Consider the following 20,361-nt stretch of genomic DNA (forward strand, 5'->3'; position numbering starts at 1 on the left):
TTCTGTCCTGTGTAGAGCTGGACAACAATGAATGGTCTCTCCACGGGGAAGTATTCAGCTGGATTCTGTCGTTGGGGTTCCATCCAGAGGTCGACCTCTTCGCCTCCCCCTGCAACCACAAGTTACAGAAATATTACACGAGGTTCAGGGATCCCCAAGCTTTCAGGGTGGACGCCCTCTCGGATCAATGGAAGTTCCACAGAGCGAATGCCTTCCTGCCAGTGCCGATAATACTGCAATTTCTTCGGAGACTCAGGTCGGAGGCGGTAGAGATAGTGGCGGTGATTCCTTTCTGGCCCAACAGGCCATGGTTCTCCCTTCTGACACTTCTCAGTGTTCAAGATCCAATTCCGCTGCCCATCAGACCGGATCTGCTATCCCAGGGGTCTGTGTTCCATCCATGCCCTGCTCGGCTACACTTGAGGGTGTGGATGTTGAGAGGAGGAGGTTGCAAACATTAGAGGCAATTTCTACGCTCCTGAGTGCCAGAAGAGACTCCACAGATAAGGATTACCAAAGGATTTGGGCAAGATTTTCCTCACAGCTGGCTGCAAGACCTGATCCTCAGTCTTCCATTAAAATCCAGGATATTCTGAGTTTCCTACAATCCGGTTTGGATCTTCCTCTTTCAGTGAGCTCTCTTAGAGTCCAAGTGTCAGCTATTTCAGCCTTCACAGGTATTTCTTGGGCAAGTCATACCTTGGTACGCCAGTTCTTTAAGGGAGCAGTTAGAATCAGACCTCAGAGAAAGCCAAGATTTCCCAAATGGTATCCTCCTTTGGTACTGGATTTCTTAGCACATCGTATTCAGGATATATCTGAGTCTCTTACCATCAAAGAGCTGACTCTAGTGACCGTCTTCCTAGTAGCTGTGACTTCGGCAAAAAGAGTATCTGAAATTGGGGCCCTGGGGGCACAAGAGCCTTTTTTGACCTTTTTTCCTGACAGAGTGGTACTCATTCCCATGTTGGATGCAAGACCGAAAGTTACTTCTGTCTTTCATGAGAATGCTGAGATTGTGTTGCCTACCTTCACACAGGAGGAAGGCTCTCCGGTCCACCCACTGGCTGCATCAAAAAATATCTGGATGCCACATCTCCCTTCCGAAAGTCGGAATACCTTTTTGTCGCCTTTCATGGCAAAAATAAAGGCTCAAGAGCTTCTCCAAGATCAATCCCCTCCTGGATCATTCAGGCCATCCAATGGGCTTACAGGGCGAAGGGCTTGACCCCTCCAGTGGCGGTTACGGCTCACTCGACTGGGAGTGTTTCCACCTCTGGGCAGTCTTCAGACACGTCGCTCCCTATGTAATCTGTAGAGCAGCATTGTGGTCTTCCATTAATACCTTTTTGTCCCACTATTGTGTTGAGCCAGCGGCTCTTTCTTCTGTTAATTTTGGTTTACAAGTCCTGTCAGTTGACAGAGTAAATTAAACTTTTGTTCAGCACCTGCCCACCCTGTTGTGTACGGCGAGTTATTTCCCGATACGTATGCTGCCATGGAGTCTGTCAGGAAAACGGAAAATTTATATCAAATACTTACCGTAATTTTCCTTTCCTGATGGACTCCATGGCAGCAGGAGTTCCCTCCCGGATTTTGTGGAGGATAGTTACAGAACACGTGTGCTGAACAGGTGCAAAGATTTATGGGAGTGGTGTCCTATAGGGTAGGTTTGGAGGCGGGGCTAAACCCGATACGTATGCTGCCATGGAGTCCATCAGGAAAGGAAAATTACGGTAAGTATTTGATATAAATTTTCATTTTTTTTTCTCAAAATTTTCGCTTTTTTTTATTAATATCGCAAAAAATAAAAAGCGCAGAGGTGATCAAATACCACCAAAAGAAAGCTCTGTTTGTGGGAAAAAAAAGGACGTATATTTTGTTGGGTATAGTATTGCATGACCGTGCAATTGTCAGTTAAAGTCACGCAGTGCCAAGTTGAAAAAAGGGGTCTGGTCTTTGAGCAGCCAAATACTTCGGGGCTTAAGTGGTTAACAAGTGTGCTCCCAGATCCTAGCCCCTCCCTCCTGTGAATGAGTATGGGTTGTGTTAAGCAACAGCTAACTAAAGGAGTTATTACACATAGGGGTTGGTTGGGTGGGGGGTAGGATATGGCTGACACCTTTTAAAGGGGGCTTTACGATCCAGGAAAGCTCCCTGCCCAAAGCCCCCCCCCCCAAACACTGGCCAGGGGTTATGTGGAAAAACCTCAACATCGGGACAAGATACTTTGCGGTGGGTACTTAGGGGCCCCCCTTTCCCCAATGTAAACCCGCATGTTGAGGTCATCACCACTGTGTGGTGACATAGGGCATGGAGAGAGATGTGTACATAGATGTATGTGCATCACCAGAAATGGTAATTATTGGTCCCAAATCTCTGAAGGGACCTCTTTCTTATGTATGTTTTGAGATTTGCTAACACAATTTTTTGGAATGTTAGCAAAACATACATTTTTGTTTCCACAGGTCCTCCTCCTCCGCCGCTATGACTCCCCGATCAAGAACTTTACCAAGCAGACCATTATGAGGCACCTGCATTGGAAGCTGTGGCAGAGATTCCGCCACCGCACATCAGTGCAAGACCTTCAACGCTCTTGGAGTGACATTAAAACGGCGAAATCCAAGAGCGCTGAAGAAGGCTGTGGCGAGAATCTCTGGTAAGTCAATATGTGGAATAAATATGCCAAAAGATGTGGATGTGTGTGTTCACAGCCTTTGGAACTTCCTTTATTATTTGTCATTAAATGATATCCTCTTTGTCTTCTTGTTCTAGACACAGCTGATGGGTGCCAAGCAGTGGTCTGCTTGGTAAAGAAGAGGAGGAGGAGGACAGGAATCCTGCAATATGTGGCCCCAGGGAGTGAGCCATTGGAGCGACTCTGAATTATTGATAGTAAGCAGAAGCATGTTAATTTTAGGGATTGTAATTTGAAATCACTTTGGGGTTATTGTGGAGCCTAAATAATGTTTTTGTCTTTTTTTTGTTTTTTAAATTTGGCTCCTTTGGTTCCAAACACAGGGGCGCACCATAGTGGATGGACAGTGACCTGCCTTTTATAGACATGCCCAATGAATCTCATTGATATCATTGCCCCTATATGTACTGCCTGCCCCAAGTAAATGTCCAATGGACATTCCCTAATGCATTCCTAGCTTTGTCTTAAAAATTGTAGGGGCATTGAGTATATTGCTAACATGTGGAGAAGTAGCTGGATATTTGTGTCCTAAAATTGTGTGTAACTTGTGGTGTTCTTTTCTGTAGAGACCAGCAACCATGAAGAGGAGCAGCAGGAGGCTCATCCCCCTCAGGCCCCCTGTAAGTACTTTCACTGTGAATGTGCTCTGTCTTTGTTCTAACTTGGAGGACTGAACTTTTTGGTGTTTATTTTCTCTTTTGTTGTTTATGTAGCTTCAGCGATGGGTGAGGAGGAGGAGGGCGAGGAGGAGGAGGAGGAGGAGGAGGATGAGAGGGAGGAGGAGGACACCTGCCCTCAAGGTGAATTTAAGTACCCTCCATGTGTTTGTGTCTTCTCTGGGTCCCTCTTTTAACTGGAAGGGATTCAATGTTTTTGCTTTTCTTGGTTTTGGTTTATGTAGCAGCAGACATTTGTGATGTTGGGGAGGACAGGGGAAGAGGGGAGGCTGCCTCCCTAGCCCACTGTAACTACCTTCAATAGGTTGGCCTACTTTCTGTGTCCCTTTTCAAAATTGCTGTTATTAACCACTTTACGACTTCTCACAGTAATATTACTGCGGCAGAGTGGCTCGTTATCGTCTGACGACGTAGTACTACGTCGTCAGACACTCCCCCTTCTGGGCGGCGCTTGCGCGCCGCCGGAGGCTCGCTCCCGCTGTTTTCATTCACAGCGGGAGTCGGGCCAGGGGAGGAGCAGCGGCGATCGCCGCTGCTCTTACCCGATCGTCGGGGATCGAGTCTGGAGATCCGCCCGCTGTGTGTAAACACAGCGGGCGGATCTCCATAGTGACAGGGAGTGACAGATCGGACTGTTCAGCATAGCTGGACATCCGATCTGTCCATGACTCACTCAGTCACCCCCCCCCACACGTCAGTAAGCACCAGGCATACATTAACCCCTCCCTCTCCAATAAAATTAACCCCTTCCCTGCCAGTGTCATTTTTACAGTAACAGTGCATATTTATAGCACTGATTACTGCAGTAATGTCACTGGTACCCCCAAAAGTGTCAAAAATGTCAGTCAAGGGTCCGATCTGTCCGCTGCAATGTCGCAGTCCCGCAAAAAAAATCGCAGATCGCCGCCATTACGCGTTAAAAAAAAACACCAAAAATGACAGAAATCTTTCCCTTTGTTAGTAAACGCAATAACTTTTGCGCAAACCAATCAAAATACGCTTATTGCGATTTTTTTTACCAAACATAGGTAGCAGAAAACAAATTGGCCAAAAATTTTTTAAAAAAATTGGTTTTTACATCTTTTTTGGGGGGAATTTCATATAAAAAAATGTTAAAAATATTGTTATTTTTTCAAAATAAACGCTCTTTTTTGTTTATAGCGCAAAAAGTAAAAATCGCACAGGTGATCAAATACCACCAAAAGAAAGCTCTGTTTGTGGGAAAAAAAGGACGTAAATTTCGTTTGGGTACGGCGTCGCACGACCGCGCAATTGTCAGTTGAAGTCGCACAGCGCCGAATCGCAAAAAGTGGCCTGGACGGAAGACCGCAAAATCCTCCGGTGGTAAAGTGGTTAAATGATCGTATTTTTTCTTTGTGTTTCTAGTATCTGCCAGGTGGTCACTCCGTGGGGAGGAGGAGGAGGCCCATAGAGGAGAGGAGGCAGGCTCTCCTCAGGCTCACTGTAAATACATTCAATGGGATTCTCATGTAATGTGTGTGCTAGGGGGATGCGTATATGTGCAAATGTAAGTTTGTGGAAGATCCAGTGTATTTTAGCTAGATGTGACAGGAAGGTTGAAGTGGAGTTTGACATGGAGGATTGTGAAGGTCAAGGATAGAGAATATCCCATCAGGGCCAATGTAAGGCTGGCCATCCTGGATTTTTTAGGATCTTCTAACAATGATGACTAATTGCAAGTTTATTTTGGGCAACACAGTCAGTGTAGAAAGGGTAGAGGTTAGCTTTTCCTATTGGAAGGTGGTAGTGGGGAGCATTACTGGACATTTTAGTCTTAAAGTCGGTTTCCTGAGGCCACCCTCGTTTAAGTTTTGCTTGGTTTCCCTAAAGTGTACATGGTGTTTTTTGTAGAAAGAGAAAGCTATGGCACATGGCAAAGGAGGTATTAAACCCAGGATCTGATGCTTACATTGTATTGCCTCAGCCCACTGAGCTATTTAACAATCTGTTTTGAGCAGAAATCTTTAAGCCCAAAGAAGACAATGGAAATATGTCTAACAGCATACTTTAAAAAGCAATAACAGGACCTCAAAACACACAACATATATATACAGTATATATATACAATTGGCTTACCAATGGACAATATCCAAACAGACAAGCTCTCAGTAGACAAACTCTCAGATCACTTACATCACACAATGCCCACCTGTCCATGTGTACAATTTATAGTATGATTGGGCTCATCTAATTGGCGATTTTTTTTAGAATCAGCTGTGAATGCTGTCACTTGGCGAATGCTTGAACGCTCCCGTTTCACAGGCATGTCCAATCATCTTAGCTGCATGTACTTATCACTCATTTTACCACCATTTAACAATCTGTAGACATAAAAATCACCCCCCCCTCCCCCCAACACAACTGATGTGATAATGGTCAGACTAGAACCCATGACATATCAGTCAGTGTGTATGTGTAAATACCACTTCACCACAGTGTTGAGTGCAATTCATGCCTGGAAGTTTAAAATGAAACTCCTATTTGGAAAAAGCCACGATCGCCAATAACACCACCCTAATCGGAATTCACTATTGAATTTAACGATCACAAATTCGCCTGGGCGTTATGTTAATTAATTTAACACGGCAAGAAAAAATAGAACTGAAGCAGTGCAATTCTTTCAGCTTAGTGAATTACTTCCTGAGTAACATTCTGCAGGTAATCAGAGGAGGCCCAAGAAGTCATCACACAGCAAACCCTACGGGGACAGTGCTAAACTCTGTTTGCAGAGTATCAGTATTAATATCAAAGTATTTATTTCAAGGAACTCCTGTCATAACACAATAAACTGTCTCATATCTCATATATCTGTATGCCAATTATAACAGTGCAGAATCAACTCCTCACTTCAAGAACAGTACCATCAGCACCCCTCTCCAACATATCAGTACCACAACAAAGCAGTAACATCCACTATCTTCATCTACAGAGATGCTTAGTACCAGCAGCTCCTCTCAAAGAAAAGAGCAATATTACCAATTACCCTCTCTGCTAGAGTAGTACCATCAGCTCCTATCTCTACCATAGCAATATCATCAAATCCTCTCTCAAAGGATAGGGGAAGACCACCAGCTCTCCTCTACACAAGCAGGGCCGATGCTTCCACTAGGCAAACTAGGCAGCCGCCTAGGGCGCATTGCCACCTAGGGGCGCAGCCAGGAGTCGGCACTCTCTCTCCATCATGAATTCTCCATCATGAATGATTATTGTGAGCTGAGGCGAGGGGTGGAGGTGGGGGGAAGGGCGGCAGAAGATGCCAAGTGTCTTGGGCAGTGGTGGAACTACCAGGCCCTGGCTTTCCACCACTGTTGGAGGGGCCCTAAAAGGCAAGAAGGGAGCCCCCAGAGTGCTGCCTGCATGATGATCCTCTTCAGGTGGAGCTGAGTGGCCTTAACCCCGGGCAGGAAGTGACTCTCTGCACTGAGCTGGTAGGCAGCTGTTTATTTCCCTGGGTCGGTATTAAGCAGGGAGCGGAGGAGAGCTGAACCTGAGCCAGAGCTCGGCACTGGAAGGCGACACCTTTACTGGGGCAGAAGTGACGAGGCACCAGAATGGTCTGAGGAGGTTGGTGATGAAGGATGTGCGGAGCTCTCTGACTACTGCTTTTCTCTCCACCAGGAGCCACCGGGTTTAACAGGGGTTCGGGGTCACCAGGTGTGCCATTAGGAATTGGGGTCCCTGGGTGTGCCATGGGGGATTGGGGTCCCCAGGTGTGACACGGAGGAACATTAGGGTCCCCAGGTGTGACACGGAAGAACATCAGGGTCCCCAAATGTGACATGGAAAAACAGGATCTGACATAGAGGTACATCGGGGTCAGTGGGTATGACAGCATGACATGGAGTAATATTGGGGTCCCAGGGTGTGACATGGAAAAACATCAAAGTCCCTGGGTGTGACATGGAGGGACATTAGGGTCACCGGGTGTGAAATGGAGGAATATGGGGGGTCACTGGGTATGACAGCATAAAATGGAGGAACCATCAGATCAGGGTCACATAGAGGAGTTTTTAACCCCTTCCCTTTTTTGGGGGGGGAGGGGAGGGGGGCGCAAGTAGCTGGTCTTGCCTAGGGCATAAAATAGTCTAGCACCGGCCCTGTACACAAGAGCATTACCATCTAATCTCCCTGCAAAGAATAGAGGAATACCACCAGCTCCCTTCTACACAAGAGCATTACCATTAGATCCATTCACAAAGAATAGAAGACCACCAGCTCCCCTCTACAGAAGAGCATTACCATCAAATCCTCTTTTAGAGAATGCAGCAGTACCATCAGTTTTACTCTCTATCAATACAGTACCATCAGCTTTCATCTCAAAGAACAGAGGAATACATTCACCACCAAGTACCATAATTTCCTTTTCAGAGGATAGAACAGTACCATCAGTTCTCCTCTCCACCACAGCGGTACCACCATCAGCTGCCTCAAAAAATTGATTAAGACCATAAGATCCCCTCTCCACTACAGCATTACCATCAACATCAAATCCACTTTTGGGGGGAATGGAGCAGCACCATCAGCTTCTATCTCAAAGCACAGAGGAGTACAATCAGCTCCACTCTCCAGCAGAACAGTACCTCTCTGAGAGAATAGTCAATTACTCTCTCCACCACAGCAGTACTACCAGCTGCTCTCAAAGATTAGAGGAAGACCATCAGCCTGTCTCTCCATGAGAGCATTACCATTAAATCCCCTTTCAGAAAATGGAATGGTACCATCAACTGCCATCTCAAAGAACAGAGTACAATTTGATTCACTCTCCATCAACCAAAGCAATATGGTTACTTCCTCTCTCAGAGAATACAGTGTAGACATCCCTTGGGCGGGGGTTGCAAATGACTCTCCTGAAACAGGATGGTGCACTAAACGTGTAGGTAAATAAGAGAACCAGAACCTTACTGAAAGAGCGAGTTTGATAATAAAGTTGGCAGTGCCTCCACTCTGGACAGGGTCTTTGTGAACAGAGGGGATTCCCTTCCTGGGAAATAACCAATAATCGAATCAAGGTAATTGGGAGCAGAGGAACTACTGCAACCCACATATAACATTAGTCATAAGTATATAGATGCACACCAGTATGGAAATAATACAAGCTTCATATAAGCTTTGCGACGGCAGCACACGAGAGTCAATAGGAAAATCGGCTGCAGTGCCGACATTGCGGGCTCCCTGGACTGGTAAGTTTCCTAATATTAACCACTTGCTGACTGCCTCACAACTATTTACGTCGGCAGTCAGCCCCTCACAGGCAAAGTGACGTATGGGTACGTCACTAGCCTGTGAGGCTCTGGGGAGTGAGCGCGCGCCGCCGGATGCGCGCTCCCACTCCCGCTCGGTCACGGACCCCCCCACGTGTGTGCCCGGCGGACCCGATGTCCGCCGGGCACTCGCGATCGTCCGTTAGAGTGGGAGAAAGGCAGGCAGCTAATGTAAACAAAGCCGCCTGTCATTCTCCCCTGTGTAAGAACAGTGATCATACGGTTCTACTATGTAGGACCGTTGATCACTGTTCCTACACCTCAAGCCACAGCCAATCACAGTTAGAATCATGTCCCTAGGGACACACTTAACCCCTCCCGCTCAAAAAAAGTTAACCCCTTCACTGCCAGTGTCATTTTTCCCCTTAGTTAGTAAACGCAATAACTTTTGCGCAAACCAATCAAAATACGCTTTTTGTGATTTTTTTTACCAAAAAATATGTAGCATAAAACAAATTGGCCTAAAATGTTAAAAAATTTTGATTTTTACATTTTTTTGGGGGAATTTCATATAAAAAAATGTGAAAATATTGTTATTTTTGCAAAACTTTTTTTTGTGTATAGCGCATGATCAAAAAATTTGCACAGGTGATCAAATACCACCAAAAGAAAGCTCTGTTTGTGGGAAAAAAAGGACGTCAAATTTGTTTAGGTACAGCGTCGCACAACCGCGCAATTGTCCGTTAAAGTCACGCAGTGCCGAATCGCAAAATAGGCCCTGGTCAGGAAGGGGGTAAAATCTTAAGTGGTTAAATACATATATGATTCACCTGCATGCATTTATCTTAATAAGTGGCATGTAAAGACAGACTCTCTTTAGGTGTTGAACTGTGTATGAATGGAGGGGCATGGTGTGGTACTTTGAAGACAGAGCTACATTCAAACACCAATATACAGCAGCCAACAGCAAGCTTGTCTCAAACGGGGACGCGCACGCAGCCAGGGGACGTCTGCACGCCTTCTTTCATGCTTCGTTCCCCGCCCATTACTCTTTGCCGTCCCGCCATTGGCTGAGTCTACAGAATACACCCCTGCCTCTCCTAGTAGAGGGCTGTGGCTGCTCTGCCAGCTGATTGGTTAAAGTGAACGGGCTGTTTTGGCGGTTCGGAGGAAGAAAAGATGGCGGCGTCCTCTTCGCTAGGAAGGAAAGTTTTCAGTGTTGTTGGAACGAAGGGGAAGGAAACCGCCGACCGGTGTCTGGCAGCCGGCGAGTAGAGCCACGAAGACTGAAGACACCTTTACTATTGTGGTGACGTGATACGTGCTGACTTCCCGGAATAGCCCGACCCCTGCTCGTGTAGTCCTCACAGCAGGACTTGCCTGCTCCTCTTTCTAGTTTCTTCTTCAGTTGGCTCCTGTGTGTATTCCCCGACCGGGAGCATGCAGAGCTCCACACGATCCCAGCACCCATGGAAGAAGGAGCACCTATGGCTGACTCTGCAGGCCCTGGGCTTCGAGGCTGGAGCAGACGCTGCAACACTTAACAAAACGCTGGCCCATGTGTCCTTTGGAGTGTGAGTGGTTACTATCTACATGGGATTGTACTAGGCTTCTGCTTTTCTTACTGTGCAGGCCAGAGGAAGCCTCCCGTTTTCCATTCTTCACTCACGTTTATCCCCCGTTACATTGGGCTGATTTGACATGCCAAATCGGAGCCTATTGCTGGAAATAGCAGTGCCCCAATCGGTGCGACATGAACTTTGGGGCGCCGCACTGATTCCCAAAAGTAGTTCCTGCACTACTTTTTGTGACTTCGGGAGCGATTTTAATAGACATGTGTGCACAGATGTCTTTCAAATCGCCCCAAAGTCAAGCTGAAATGCCGGTTTGAAATCGTGGGAGTTAAAGCGGAGTTCCACCAAAAAGTGGAACTTCCGCTTTAGGTAGTCCTAACCCCCTGAAATGCCACATTTGGCATGTCAATTTTTTGGGGGGGGGGGGAGCGGGTACCTAGTTTTTACAGGTACCCGCTTCCGCTCGGAGCGCCGCGGTGCCCTGAGCGGAAGTTCTCTCCTCCCTGCAATCTTCTGGGACATGTCAGAGGTCCCAGAAGATTGCTGGGCAATCAAGACGTGCAGCGCAACTCGCGCCTGCGCAGTGCGTACCTGGCTATGAAGCCGCAAGCTGTTACAGCCGGGTGCCCACATCAGTGATGCCGGTGCCGCCGAGACCAGAGGGAGAGGATTGAGGCTTCGGGCGGCCGCATCGCTGGACCGTGGGACAGGTGAGTGTGTTTATTAAAAGTCAGCAGCTACACTTTATTGTAGATGCTATCTTTTAATAAACACAGAAAAGGCTGGAACTCTGATTTAAGTGTGCACCTAGGCTTAAAGTCAGCAGTTACAAACACTAGCTGCTGACTTTGAATATAAGGACACTTCTCTGTCCAGGGATCCTGCAACATCGGCACCCTGAGCTGATCTGTCAATCAGCTTCAGTTGCAGGCACAAGCATTGTAAGTAAGGGAAACCAGCAGCAAGGGGGAGGGGCCAGCAATGTTAGAGTAGTGGTCCTCAACCCTGGCCTACAGGGCCCACTAACAGGCCAGGTTTTCAAGATAACTGAAATACATCCCAGGTGATATCATTTGCTGCTCAGTGATTGCAGTACTCTAGTCTGCATCTCCCCAAGGTAATACTTAAAATTTGGCCTGTTAGTGGGCCCTGAGGACCGGAGTTGAGTACCACTGTTATAGATCAGCGATCTTACCTGGAATTGAGAGCGGGTACCTGTCAATACCAGATATACATACACACACAGTGCCGAATGGGGAAGGTGCAAACAAGCGGAGCTTCCCCTTTTGGGTGGAGCTCTGTTTTTTTAAGTGGTAGTTAATTCTCCCCCACAAACTTGTCTTATTTAAATACTTAGTAAACACTGTACCAGTGGCTGTGTGCAGATGTCTCCTAACCTGCACTGATTTGTAATCTTTCCAGTTCATTTTTGTGATGTCAGCGGCACAGGCCGCATAATTCCCCACGCTTCACAGAATGCTCATTGTGCCGTCCGTCCATCTATTACTATGCGTGGCTTCTCTGTGCTGCACCGCACTGAGATCCCGACAAATTTGTGGGACTTGCAACATCTCATAGCATGGCACAAGGGAGTGGAGTGTTTTTTTTTTTTTTTTTTTTTTTTTTAAGATGTGGATGGGGGAATCTCTCCTGAAGCACTATTGTATTCCAATAGTGTGGATATTTCTTTGGTGTCTTACTACTCCTCAGCATTGTTGGTGCTGCTCGAGAAAAACATTTCTAACCGGCTGGTTGTATACAAGTAAATCGATAGATGTTACAACCAACCTGACCATGCGTGGAATGAAATTCAGTAGATACAAAACAAAGAAAGGGCGCACCAGCCTAGCGCATTATCCTCAGCGAGTTTATTGATAATAAAAAGATAAAAATCAGGACCAGGTTCTGAGCGCAGGAGTAGGGTGCTGAGCAGCACTACTCTTTTTGTGGATTGAAATTCAGCCAGTCCCTTCTGCACCGGCTAAATTTCAATTCATGTACTGTATAGCCAGGCTTAAGACAATGGAAACATATTCTCTTCTGCCATCTGCCTTCTGTTATTTTTTTTTCTATGCCTCAATTTTCTGCATATTCCTGTTTTATCGTCTTGTTTTTTTTTCCCTCCTCTAGGAACATGTTTGATAAGCCCAATAAGGATGCATTTTTTGTGGTTTTCCACTTTCTGTTTTCGAAGCTCAATGCTGTGCAGTGCAAGGAGGTTTTCAGGTAAACTAATATTTTACGTATGCACTAGTTATGTTTCTGTATATTTTGCTCTCTTAAAGCCTGACTCTGGGCAATTCTTTTTCCTATGCAGTGGGACTACGCCCGCACTGAATGTTAATTGCATGTTTAGTTTAAGGGTAGAGGACAGCAGAGATATACTTATTTGATCCGCCAGTCCTCCCTGCACAAAACCTGTCCAGCACCCTTTTTCTTCAGTGATCTTGAAAATGGACTGTTCCTTACATGAGCACGCTCCATAGACATGAACAGTCCACTGTTGGACCATTGGGGTCCAGCAAAAAAACAAGTAGTTAGATTTTTTTTTTGCCTGGAGGTGGGCTTTAAATGTATACCTCAAATTTCATATTCCTGATATGTGCCTGTTGTACCATGTACTTGTATGAAAAAGTATCCTGTGCTCTTTGTATTTCTTCCTGCTTTGTAACATCTCTGGTGTTCCTGCTAGTCCCTCTGCTTTTTTTTTTTTAAATCAAAAACTGACTACACTAAGCATGACGGCACAGTGGTCAGTTCTCTAGCTGTTCTGGGAGCTCAGCCCCCATGACAAGAGATGCATCACCTGGAACTTGGGTGAATGTCTGAGTTTCTTTGGGTTTACTTCCCCCCCCCCCCCCCCCCCCCACGGGTTCTCTACAAGACTGCCTTCCAAGACCGCTCAGTACATTGAGGCGGTAGCTTTGTTCTTTCTCCTTCTGTACCTGGCGAAGGCCATGTCTGAAAGCGGCATACGCCCTTGATAGGCACCAGCAAGACACAGGTAAGCTGGAGGTTGCTGTATGTAAATACCTACTTTCTCTAGTCATCCTCCAGGACGGTCACATGAGATAGGCTCCACCTCCTGCAGGAAACACAAGTTTAAAACAGGCCGCCCTAGGCTGCTCCCTCAGTTCTTGTGTTTCCTGCGTCCTGCAAACACCGGCACAAGAGGGGATAATTCCCCAGTTTGTTATTTTTGGCCTGGAAACGGGTCCTTTTACCCACGGCAGGTGTCCCTGGGTACCCCCTGTGGTACAGCTGACGAGGCAGTCAGTCACAGGTTGTGGGGTGAAGGGGGAAAAAGAGGGGGGGGGAAGACCACCCATCCCCAGCATTTCTGAACCAAAAAACCCCCACTGAAGAGCAGAAAACCTATTACACAGAAAATATACAGTATATGTGTCACCCCCCCCCACCTCACTTGAAGTAACATAACTTCAATATAGCATTTCAGTGCGACTTGGAAGACATCTGTGTGATTTCCTGCACAGATGTCTCTGCAAGTTGTATCTGAACTTACAAAAAGTAGCATAGGAACTGTTTTCAAAATTGGTGCGCCTCGAATGGAGTCGCACCGATTTGACCACTTCCAGTGCGGACCAAAGGGTGCTATTTGAAACTATCAAATGGCATAACAAGTCGCACTGGTGTGACCGGTTGCCTAGAGTTTAAGAGGAGGAAATGTGTTTCCAATCCATTTTAGGCTCACAGAGCACAATTAGCCATAATTATTTTTTCTCTATTACCTGTGTTTGGCTTGCCTTTCTACGCACGGAACCAGCTGCTATCTGTTGACACAACTCAGTTGGCAGATGTTTAATCTCCACCTGAGACTTCTGTTCCCACTTACTGCAGAGCTTGAGAAGATTAATAGTACTGTAAACTTCTCAGCTCTTGATGGAGGACTTGTTACCTGGTATACTATGCCTTCACTCACATAGGATCGGACTATATAAGCCTCATTGGTTGTGGGGTTTATCTTTGCATATGCATTCTCTGTGACAGAGGTCTGTCTTAGGGTAGATTTTACAGCCTTAGCACAAGTCTGTGTATTGGGCCTCAGGTTTTATGTTGTATTTTGTGTCTTGGGCCTGGTGTAAGTAACCATTTTCTGCTACAGTTTGTTTGCATGAGACTGCTGTGCTTACTCTTCCCAAGACCTTAAGTTCAGGTCCAGGGTTTATTTATACATTCTGCTGCTGTATTTTTACCTCTGCTTATTGCCACCTGTAACCTTTTTAGAGGTACTCCAAAGGTTGAATTGTTTGTTTCTGGATAATCTGTTATATCTAAGGCCTCTCGTAGTGGGGGCTTTTTTTTTTTTTTTTTTTTCTTCCTTTCTTTCTTCATGGCCTCCCAGTTGGTTGATTCACTTTCCTTGTCCACCTGTGGTAGAGACCTCCAATTTAATTGATATTACACATAGCGTTATTACAGCTGGGTGGTTGTATTTACTGGCAGAACCAAAGGGGGGAAAAAAGCCACGCTTAGTCACTAGGAGGCAGCCAGTACATAGGTAAATCAGACCAAATAATACAATAACAAAAAAAGTGTACAGCGCCAAATCTATGATAAAAGCATAAATTAAGAACTTGATAAACTTAACTACTTAAGCGCTGGAGGATTTGGCTACTCAAAGACCAGGGCCTATTTTGCGATTCGGCACTGCATGACTTTAACGGACAATTGCGTGGTCGTGCGACGCTTTACTCAAATGAAATTGACGTCCTTTTTTCCCACAAACAGAGCTTTATTTTGGTATTTTATCACCTGTGCGATTTTTTTTTTTTTTTTTTTTTTTTTTTTTTTTTTTTTTTTTTTTTTTTTTTTTTCTTTCTCGCTATACACAAAAAGAGCGTCAAGAGGGCTGTCCTGGAAATAGTTACCGGTAAGTCTGCCATCTTTTTTTAAGCAATCAATACTTCCTGCCGATACCACTGATTGTGGAAAGGAGTTCCACATCCTCACTGCCCTGACAGTGAAAAACCTCCTACGGAGGTTAGGGTTAAACTGCTTTTCCAATTTCATGGAGTAGCCATTTGTCTTAAGCTCTCTGAAGCTGAATAGTTTTATTCTTATACAAATACCTCAATGGTGATCCCAGCATATCGCTATCCTATCTCTCAAGTGTCTCTTCTCCAGTGAGAGTATGTTTTTAGTGCTTGTGGTTATTCCTCATCACTGAGGTTCTTTAGTCCCCCTTATTTTTGTTGCCCTTCTCTGGATTCTCTTCAGTTCCAGCACATCCTTCCTGAGGATTGGTAACCAAAATCAGTGACAAATTTGACTGTCCAGATCTGGTCTTTGCGCAATTTTGTTTACCTGAATTTCTTTTCTTTCCTAGATATTGTTGGCCTCCACTGGATAAGAAGAAAGATGCTGAGTTTAGAAAGGCATCCTATGAATGGCTGCGAAAGATTTCAGTAAGTATTGTATTAAATCTTGTTTAGTCCTGTTACAATGGTGACTATTCCTTTTCTTCCCCTCTTGTGCTTACTCAACTTGAATTTAAGTATTTGGAGTTCTGTGAGGTAACTGTGGCTTTTCCCTGTAGGAAGATGCTGGAACTGGTTTTCCACAAGTTGCTGCTTCCATATTTCTTTCACCTGGTGGTCCTAAGTTTGTTCAACTCTTGTACAATTTTGCCAGATATGTTTTGTTACAACATATTAAAAGAAATGTTGAAGGTACGTTGTTGGATTGTCATAAATGGCATGTTTGTATTTCAGTTTGCGCTTCTGCCTTGCCACGCTGAGGTCCTCAGTTTGATTCTGACCATTTAGATTTCTGCATTGCGCTTGTGTGGATTTCTTCCTACACCCCCAGCCATGCTAGTAGCTTATAGGTTGTTGCCTAAATTGCCTTGTGTATATGTTTTGAGATGGGGTCCTTCAATTATACGCTTTTTAGGGCAAGTACTGATGTGACTGTACATTATGTAAGTCATTGCAAAAATGTACTGCAATTAATGCTTGTAATCCCAGCTTTGGCAGGCCCCTTCATGTTCAAGTACTACGTGCACTCTTCAGTGCTACCCTCTGTGTCCTCCACTGGTTGCCTTTCTTTAATTTTTGTCCAGTGCCATTCAACCATTTCTTGTGACCCCCCCCCCCCCCAGTCTGGTCTTAAGGTGGAGTGCTGCATAGAATGGTCTTCACTTGTTAAGTTGTGAGCACAGCTCTATGTGGCAATGAGAACCAGACAACTAAACTGTGGTTTGGCTTTAGGGTTGGTGTATGCCTTGATAAAGGGAATGCTTCATGTGACTTGGACCTAAATGTTTGAGTAAGCTTTCTCTTGATACAGTTCCCCCTGCATGAAAACACTGAAGGCTGACTGTTTTCTAGCAGGAGAAACAATGACTTAAAAGTAGTGTTACTAAGTATTTTGGGGTGTGTGTGTATTTGTAAATAAGAAAATTATTTTGTTGTAGGTACAAATTCCTATATTCCTGATTCCCTCCAATTTCAAATTCAAGACCCAGAAAAGGTTTTGGCAAGAAATAAGGTGGCACGCCAAAGATATCTACGCACTCTACAGAGGGAGAACGTTTTGATTCGGCAGTACCAGGAGAAAGCACAGTGAGTAGTACTGGAAAATAGACTTCTTAATCGTACGCCACAGCATAATGTTTTGCTGCCACCATCAGGTGATTGGACACTGGGAAAAAGACAGGAAGTCTCCTTCCAGACATAACATCATTTTTATGCAAGGTTTCAGTTTTTTTCTACTGTTTGAAGGTGAAAGTCATGTCTGTGCAGTTCTGCACAAAACTAGCTAGCTTCTCAATGGTTCCAGCAAGGATATAAAGGCTAGTTTTTCTGGATTCTCATCCCACAGCTTGTCTGCACTTAACTGAATTGGTACCTAGGCCCCCACAGGGATGGCCTGTAATGTTGCTGGTTGGCAATGGACCCTGCAGAACAGGACCCTGACCATGATATAGTAGGGTACTGTATAGGTTGAGGATGGTGATCCTTAGCTGGGGAGTTGTTGTTTTTGAAGGCTCTTGTGGCAAAAGCCTGCCGTAATTGGTGAGGATTGGACGTTCTTGGGGTGCTGTAGCTTAACAGGTGAGTGCCCTGTGTTGCAGCCTTGCCGGTGGGGGCACAGGTCACAGCAGAGCCTCCTTGACAGCAGAGTTTCTTTGTGGGTATACAGGTTGCAGCAGTATCTTCCTTGTGGGACTCCTGGTCACAGCTAGTATTAGAGGCCACACAAACTCATCTGTCCTTGTGGTGGTGCTGGGACACTGGCAGTGTTCGAGTAAGCCAACTTCTGGGGTAACCAGTGCATTAGTGTTTCCTGGCACAGTCCCCTATCAGATGACTGGACTGTGCCCAGCAAGAGTCCTGCTGTACATGTCAGCAGGCCAATGTTTTCATGATAAAATGAGGAAGGGGTTGAGGGTCCCATATGTTGTACCTTCAGGTAGAAATGAACCTGGATGCAGCTCCCCATGCATTGTAATCCCTGGGGGTCAGTTTGTTCTATATTGCTCTGCCTCTGTCTAGCAAGTATTTTTGCTGACGCCAGGGCACCTTCTGCAGATACCTTTGTGACCAGGAAGGTCTGCTACCAGCTTTCTGGAATACTTGTTTGCAGGTGAAGGTCTCCCCCCCCCCCCCCCTTTCCTCCTCCTCCTCCTTCCTTATTAAGGGAGAGGAGGACAAGGTAGAGCAAGATGGGGAAGTGGGTGTAGTATAACCCTTGTCCAAGGAATTTTTCTCATTAAGAACCCCATGCTCAGGGTTTTTTCTCAAGTCTCCTTCCGGAGCAGCATCTGAGAGAGAGGTCTCCTCCCACCTAAAACAGGAAACGCATTATCCACTATTTTAAATGGCCGTCACATGCCTCGGTTCTTTTTTTTTTTCTCCTGACCAACAGGAGCTACAAGCAGTATATTTTCTTCTAGGCTCTGTGCTAGTTGCAAGGGCCTCCCTGTCTGACTGCCTGCACAAGCCTCTAGGGAGGTTAGGCAGCGTCAGGACAGTGGCAACTAGAGGACCCCCCTTGGGGGTTACACCCTTTTTTTTTTTTTTTTCTTCCCCCGAGGTTTTGCTCCTACTAGGGGATAAGCTACAGTCTGGGTGCAATCAGGTTTTTGTGCTTGATTTTGGTGTGGATCTTGCAACATTTAATTGACTGACTGGTGCTTGGACTAGTCCTTTAATGCAAGGGCTGCATAGCCAAACCTGTGCCTAATGACTGCTCGTTATCACAGGTTTGTGGTGTACTTCGCACTGCTCTGGCCACATTTTCAGGCTCAGGATGTCAGCAGCTTTAATTTACTACCAGGTCTGACCAGGTTAAGGCTGGCCATGCATGTTCAATTATCTTGTGCAATTTTCCTTTGCCATTTACCAAAGACCGTGTGATAGGAGGTCAAAACTAAACACTTTCAATTGTATCCAATTAGGGTTTGTATAATGTATGGCCAGCCTAAGACCTCAGGAATTGAGACTTTGGGTGCTTCTCACCTGAGTGAGATATTCAGGTTTTCTTCAGTGTACTTTTCTCTATGGGTGACTCATTCCAACTTAACATTTTGGCCATGGTCAGTGAGGAGTGGAAGCTGTACCTATCATGGGTTACTAGTATCCACTATACACACCACTTGTGTGCTCACCTTCACACTTTTTACCTGGAGTCCCCAAGTGCTTCCACTGGATAGATAGATAAATAATGCATTGGTAGTCACAGAACAAGTTTTTACCTAGGGCCTGGATTCTATCTGCTTGATGTCATAAACCTCAATGGCGTATTCATTGAAGAACAGGGGGTATCTTAGTTTAATGCACCATGACTGTCCTCAGGGTTCTGCAGTATGCTAGTATTTTATGTCTATCTTGAACATACACCTAAAGTGGATATATTGGGGGCAGGATCTCTGGTGGCTGTAGTTCAACTAGATTTCCTTTGTTACTGAATTTCACATAAAACGTTAAGCTGCAATCTGTGACTGCATTTCATAAACTAAATGCTGTGTTTCTAATAAGCCTTCGTTTAGGAGCAGGTTTTTTCCCAGAAGTTTCTGTATGATGGTGCACTATACAAAACACTTTATCCTTGTGTGTTTTATAGAATGACATGGGGGTTCAGTTTCTACTGCATCCATTTGAAGATATTCAGATGGTAATTACACATGGAGGGCCTTGCTGCTAAACCTTGATGGTTTTGCAGTATACTATGTCTTAATATGATGATTTGTGTACATTTTTATGATGTTTGGACATCAACATGGACGTGAAGTAGAATATTGGGTACTGGACATCTAGTTGCGAATGTTCAACTTAAGTTCTCCTTGTTGCAGATCAAGGCTTTTGCCAATTATCTGTGACTGTTTTTTTTTGATACTATTGATAGTCTACTTTGTGCATGGGCCTCAGCTGTATATTAGCCATGATTTGGGAAGCTTTTATTATATGCATACTGCTTTAACTCTTGACTACATGCAGTTGGCAATATGGTGTCTTTATCCATAGACAACGTGTATGTGCCTGGTTTGTGGATTAGGCTTCTGGGCAGGAGTCTGACTGGGTTGTATCTGTCCATGTATATGGATTGCCCAGGAGACCTAGCTCCTAAAGCTTCATTCAGCAGACCATCATCCCACATATTCAGGCATTATCAGACACATTCCCTGGGTCTGACACTGGTAGCTTTTTGGACATGATTCTTGTCCTCCTAGCTTCGGGGGAATATGGCATATCACTTATCTCCTCAAAAGCAATTGTTTATGCAGACATCCCTACAGTAGAGATGGTGTTCAGGTTATGGCACTATATAAAAGGGTGTGCCTACACTAAAGTGGATGTGGGGCCACTACATTATATCCTAGTGTCTACTTTCTATACAATAGTATATCCGGGGCCAGGACTGCAGAGGCAGCCAGGTCATTCATATGATCTGCAGCACATTTTATGTGTAGTGTTTATGGGTTTCTATTATGTGTTGTGTTTATGGGTTTCTATCATTTTATTTTCTAGCACTCTGAGCTTATACCTGCCTTGGGTTGTTATGGCACTATATTCAAATATCGTCAATCTGTATCTTTTTTTATATGGCCCCTGAGCAGAAGTAAATCATAAGGCCCCTTCCTTTCACACTTGTGACTTGTTCTGCGACTTGGAACTGCAAGTCACATGACAAGACGTACTCTATTTCCATTGAGTACCGTTCATATC

General features: G+C 45.2%; 1 protein-coding gene across 1 annotated transcript in view; it reads left to right on the forward strand.

Moving 5' to 3' along the window:
- Positions 1–10,000: 10,000 nt before the first annotated feature.
- The window catches only part of HAUS6 (HAUS augmin like complex subunit 6), a 75,454-nt gene continuing 65,093 nt past the window's right edge, over positions 10,001–20,361 (forward strand). Inside the window, exons 1-5 of the mRNA XM_082243877.1 lie at positions 10,001–10,171; positions 12,302–12,397; positions 15,519–15,597; positions 15,729–15,861; positions 16,608–16,755. Of these exons, the coding sequence (XP_082100003.1) occupies positions 10,038–10,171; positions 12,302–12,397; positions 15,519–15,597; positions 15,729–15,861; positions 16,608–16,755 (590 nt within the window). The 5' untranslated portion in view covers positions 10,001–10,037. The remainder of the gene's footprint in view (positions 10,172–12,301; positions 12,398–15,518; positions 15,598–15,728; positions 15,862–16,607; positions 16,756–20,361) is intronic.

This window comes from Pelophylax lessonae (assembly GCF_965119305.1).
Source record: "Pelophylax lessonae genome assembly, chromosome: 1".
Classification (NCBI taxonomy): domain Eukaryota; kingdom Metazoa; phylum Chordata; class Amphibia; order Anura; family Ranidae; genus Pelophylax; species Pelophylax lessonae.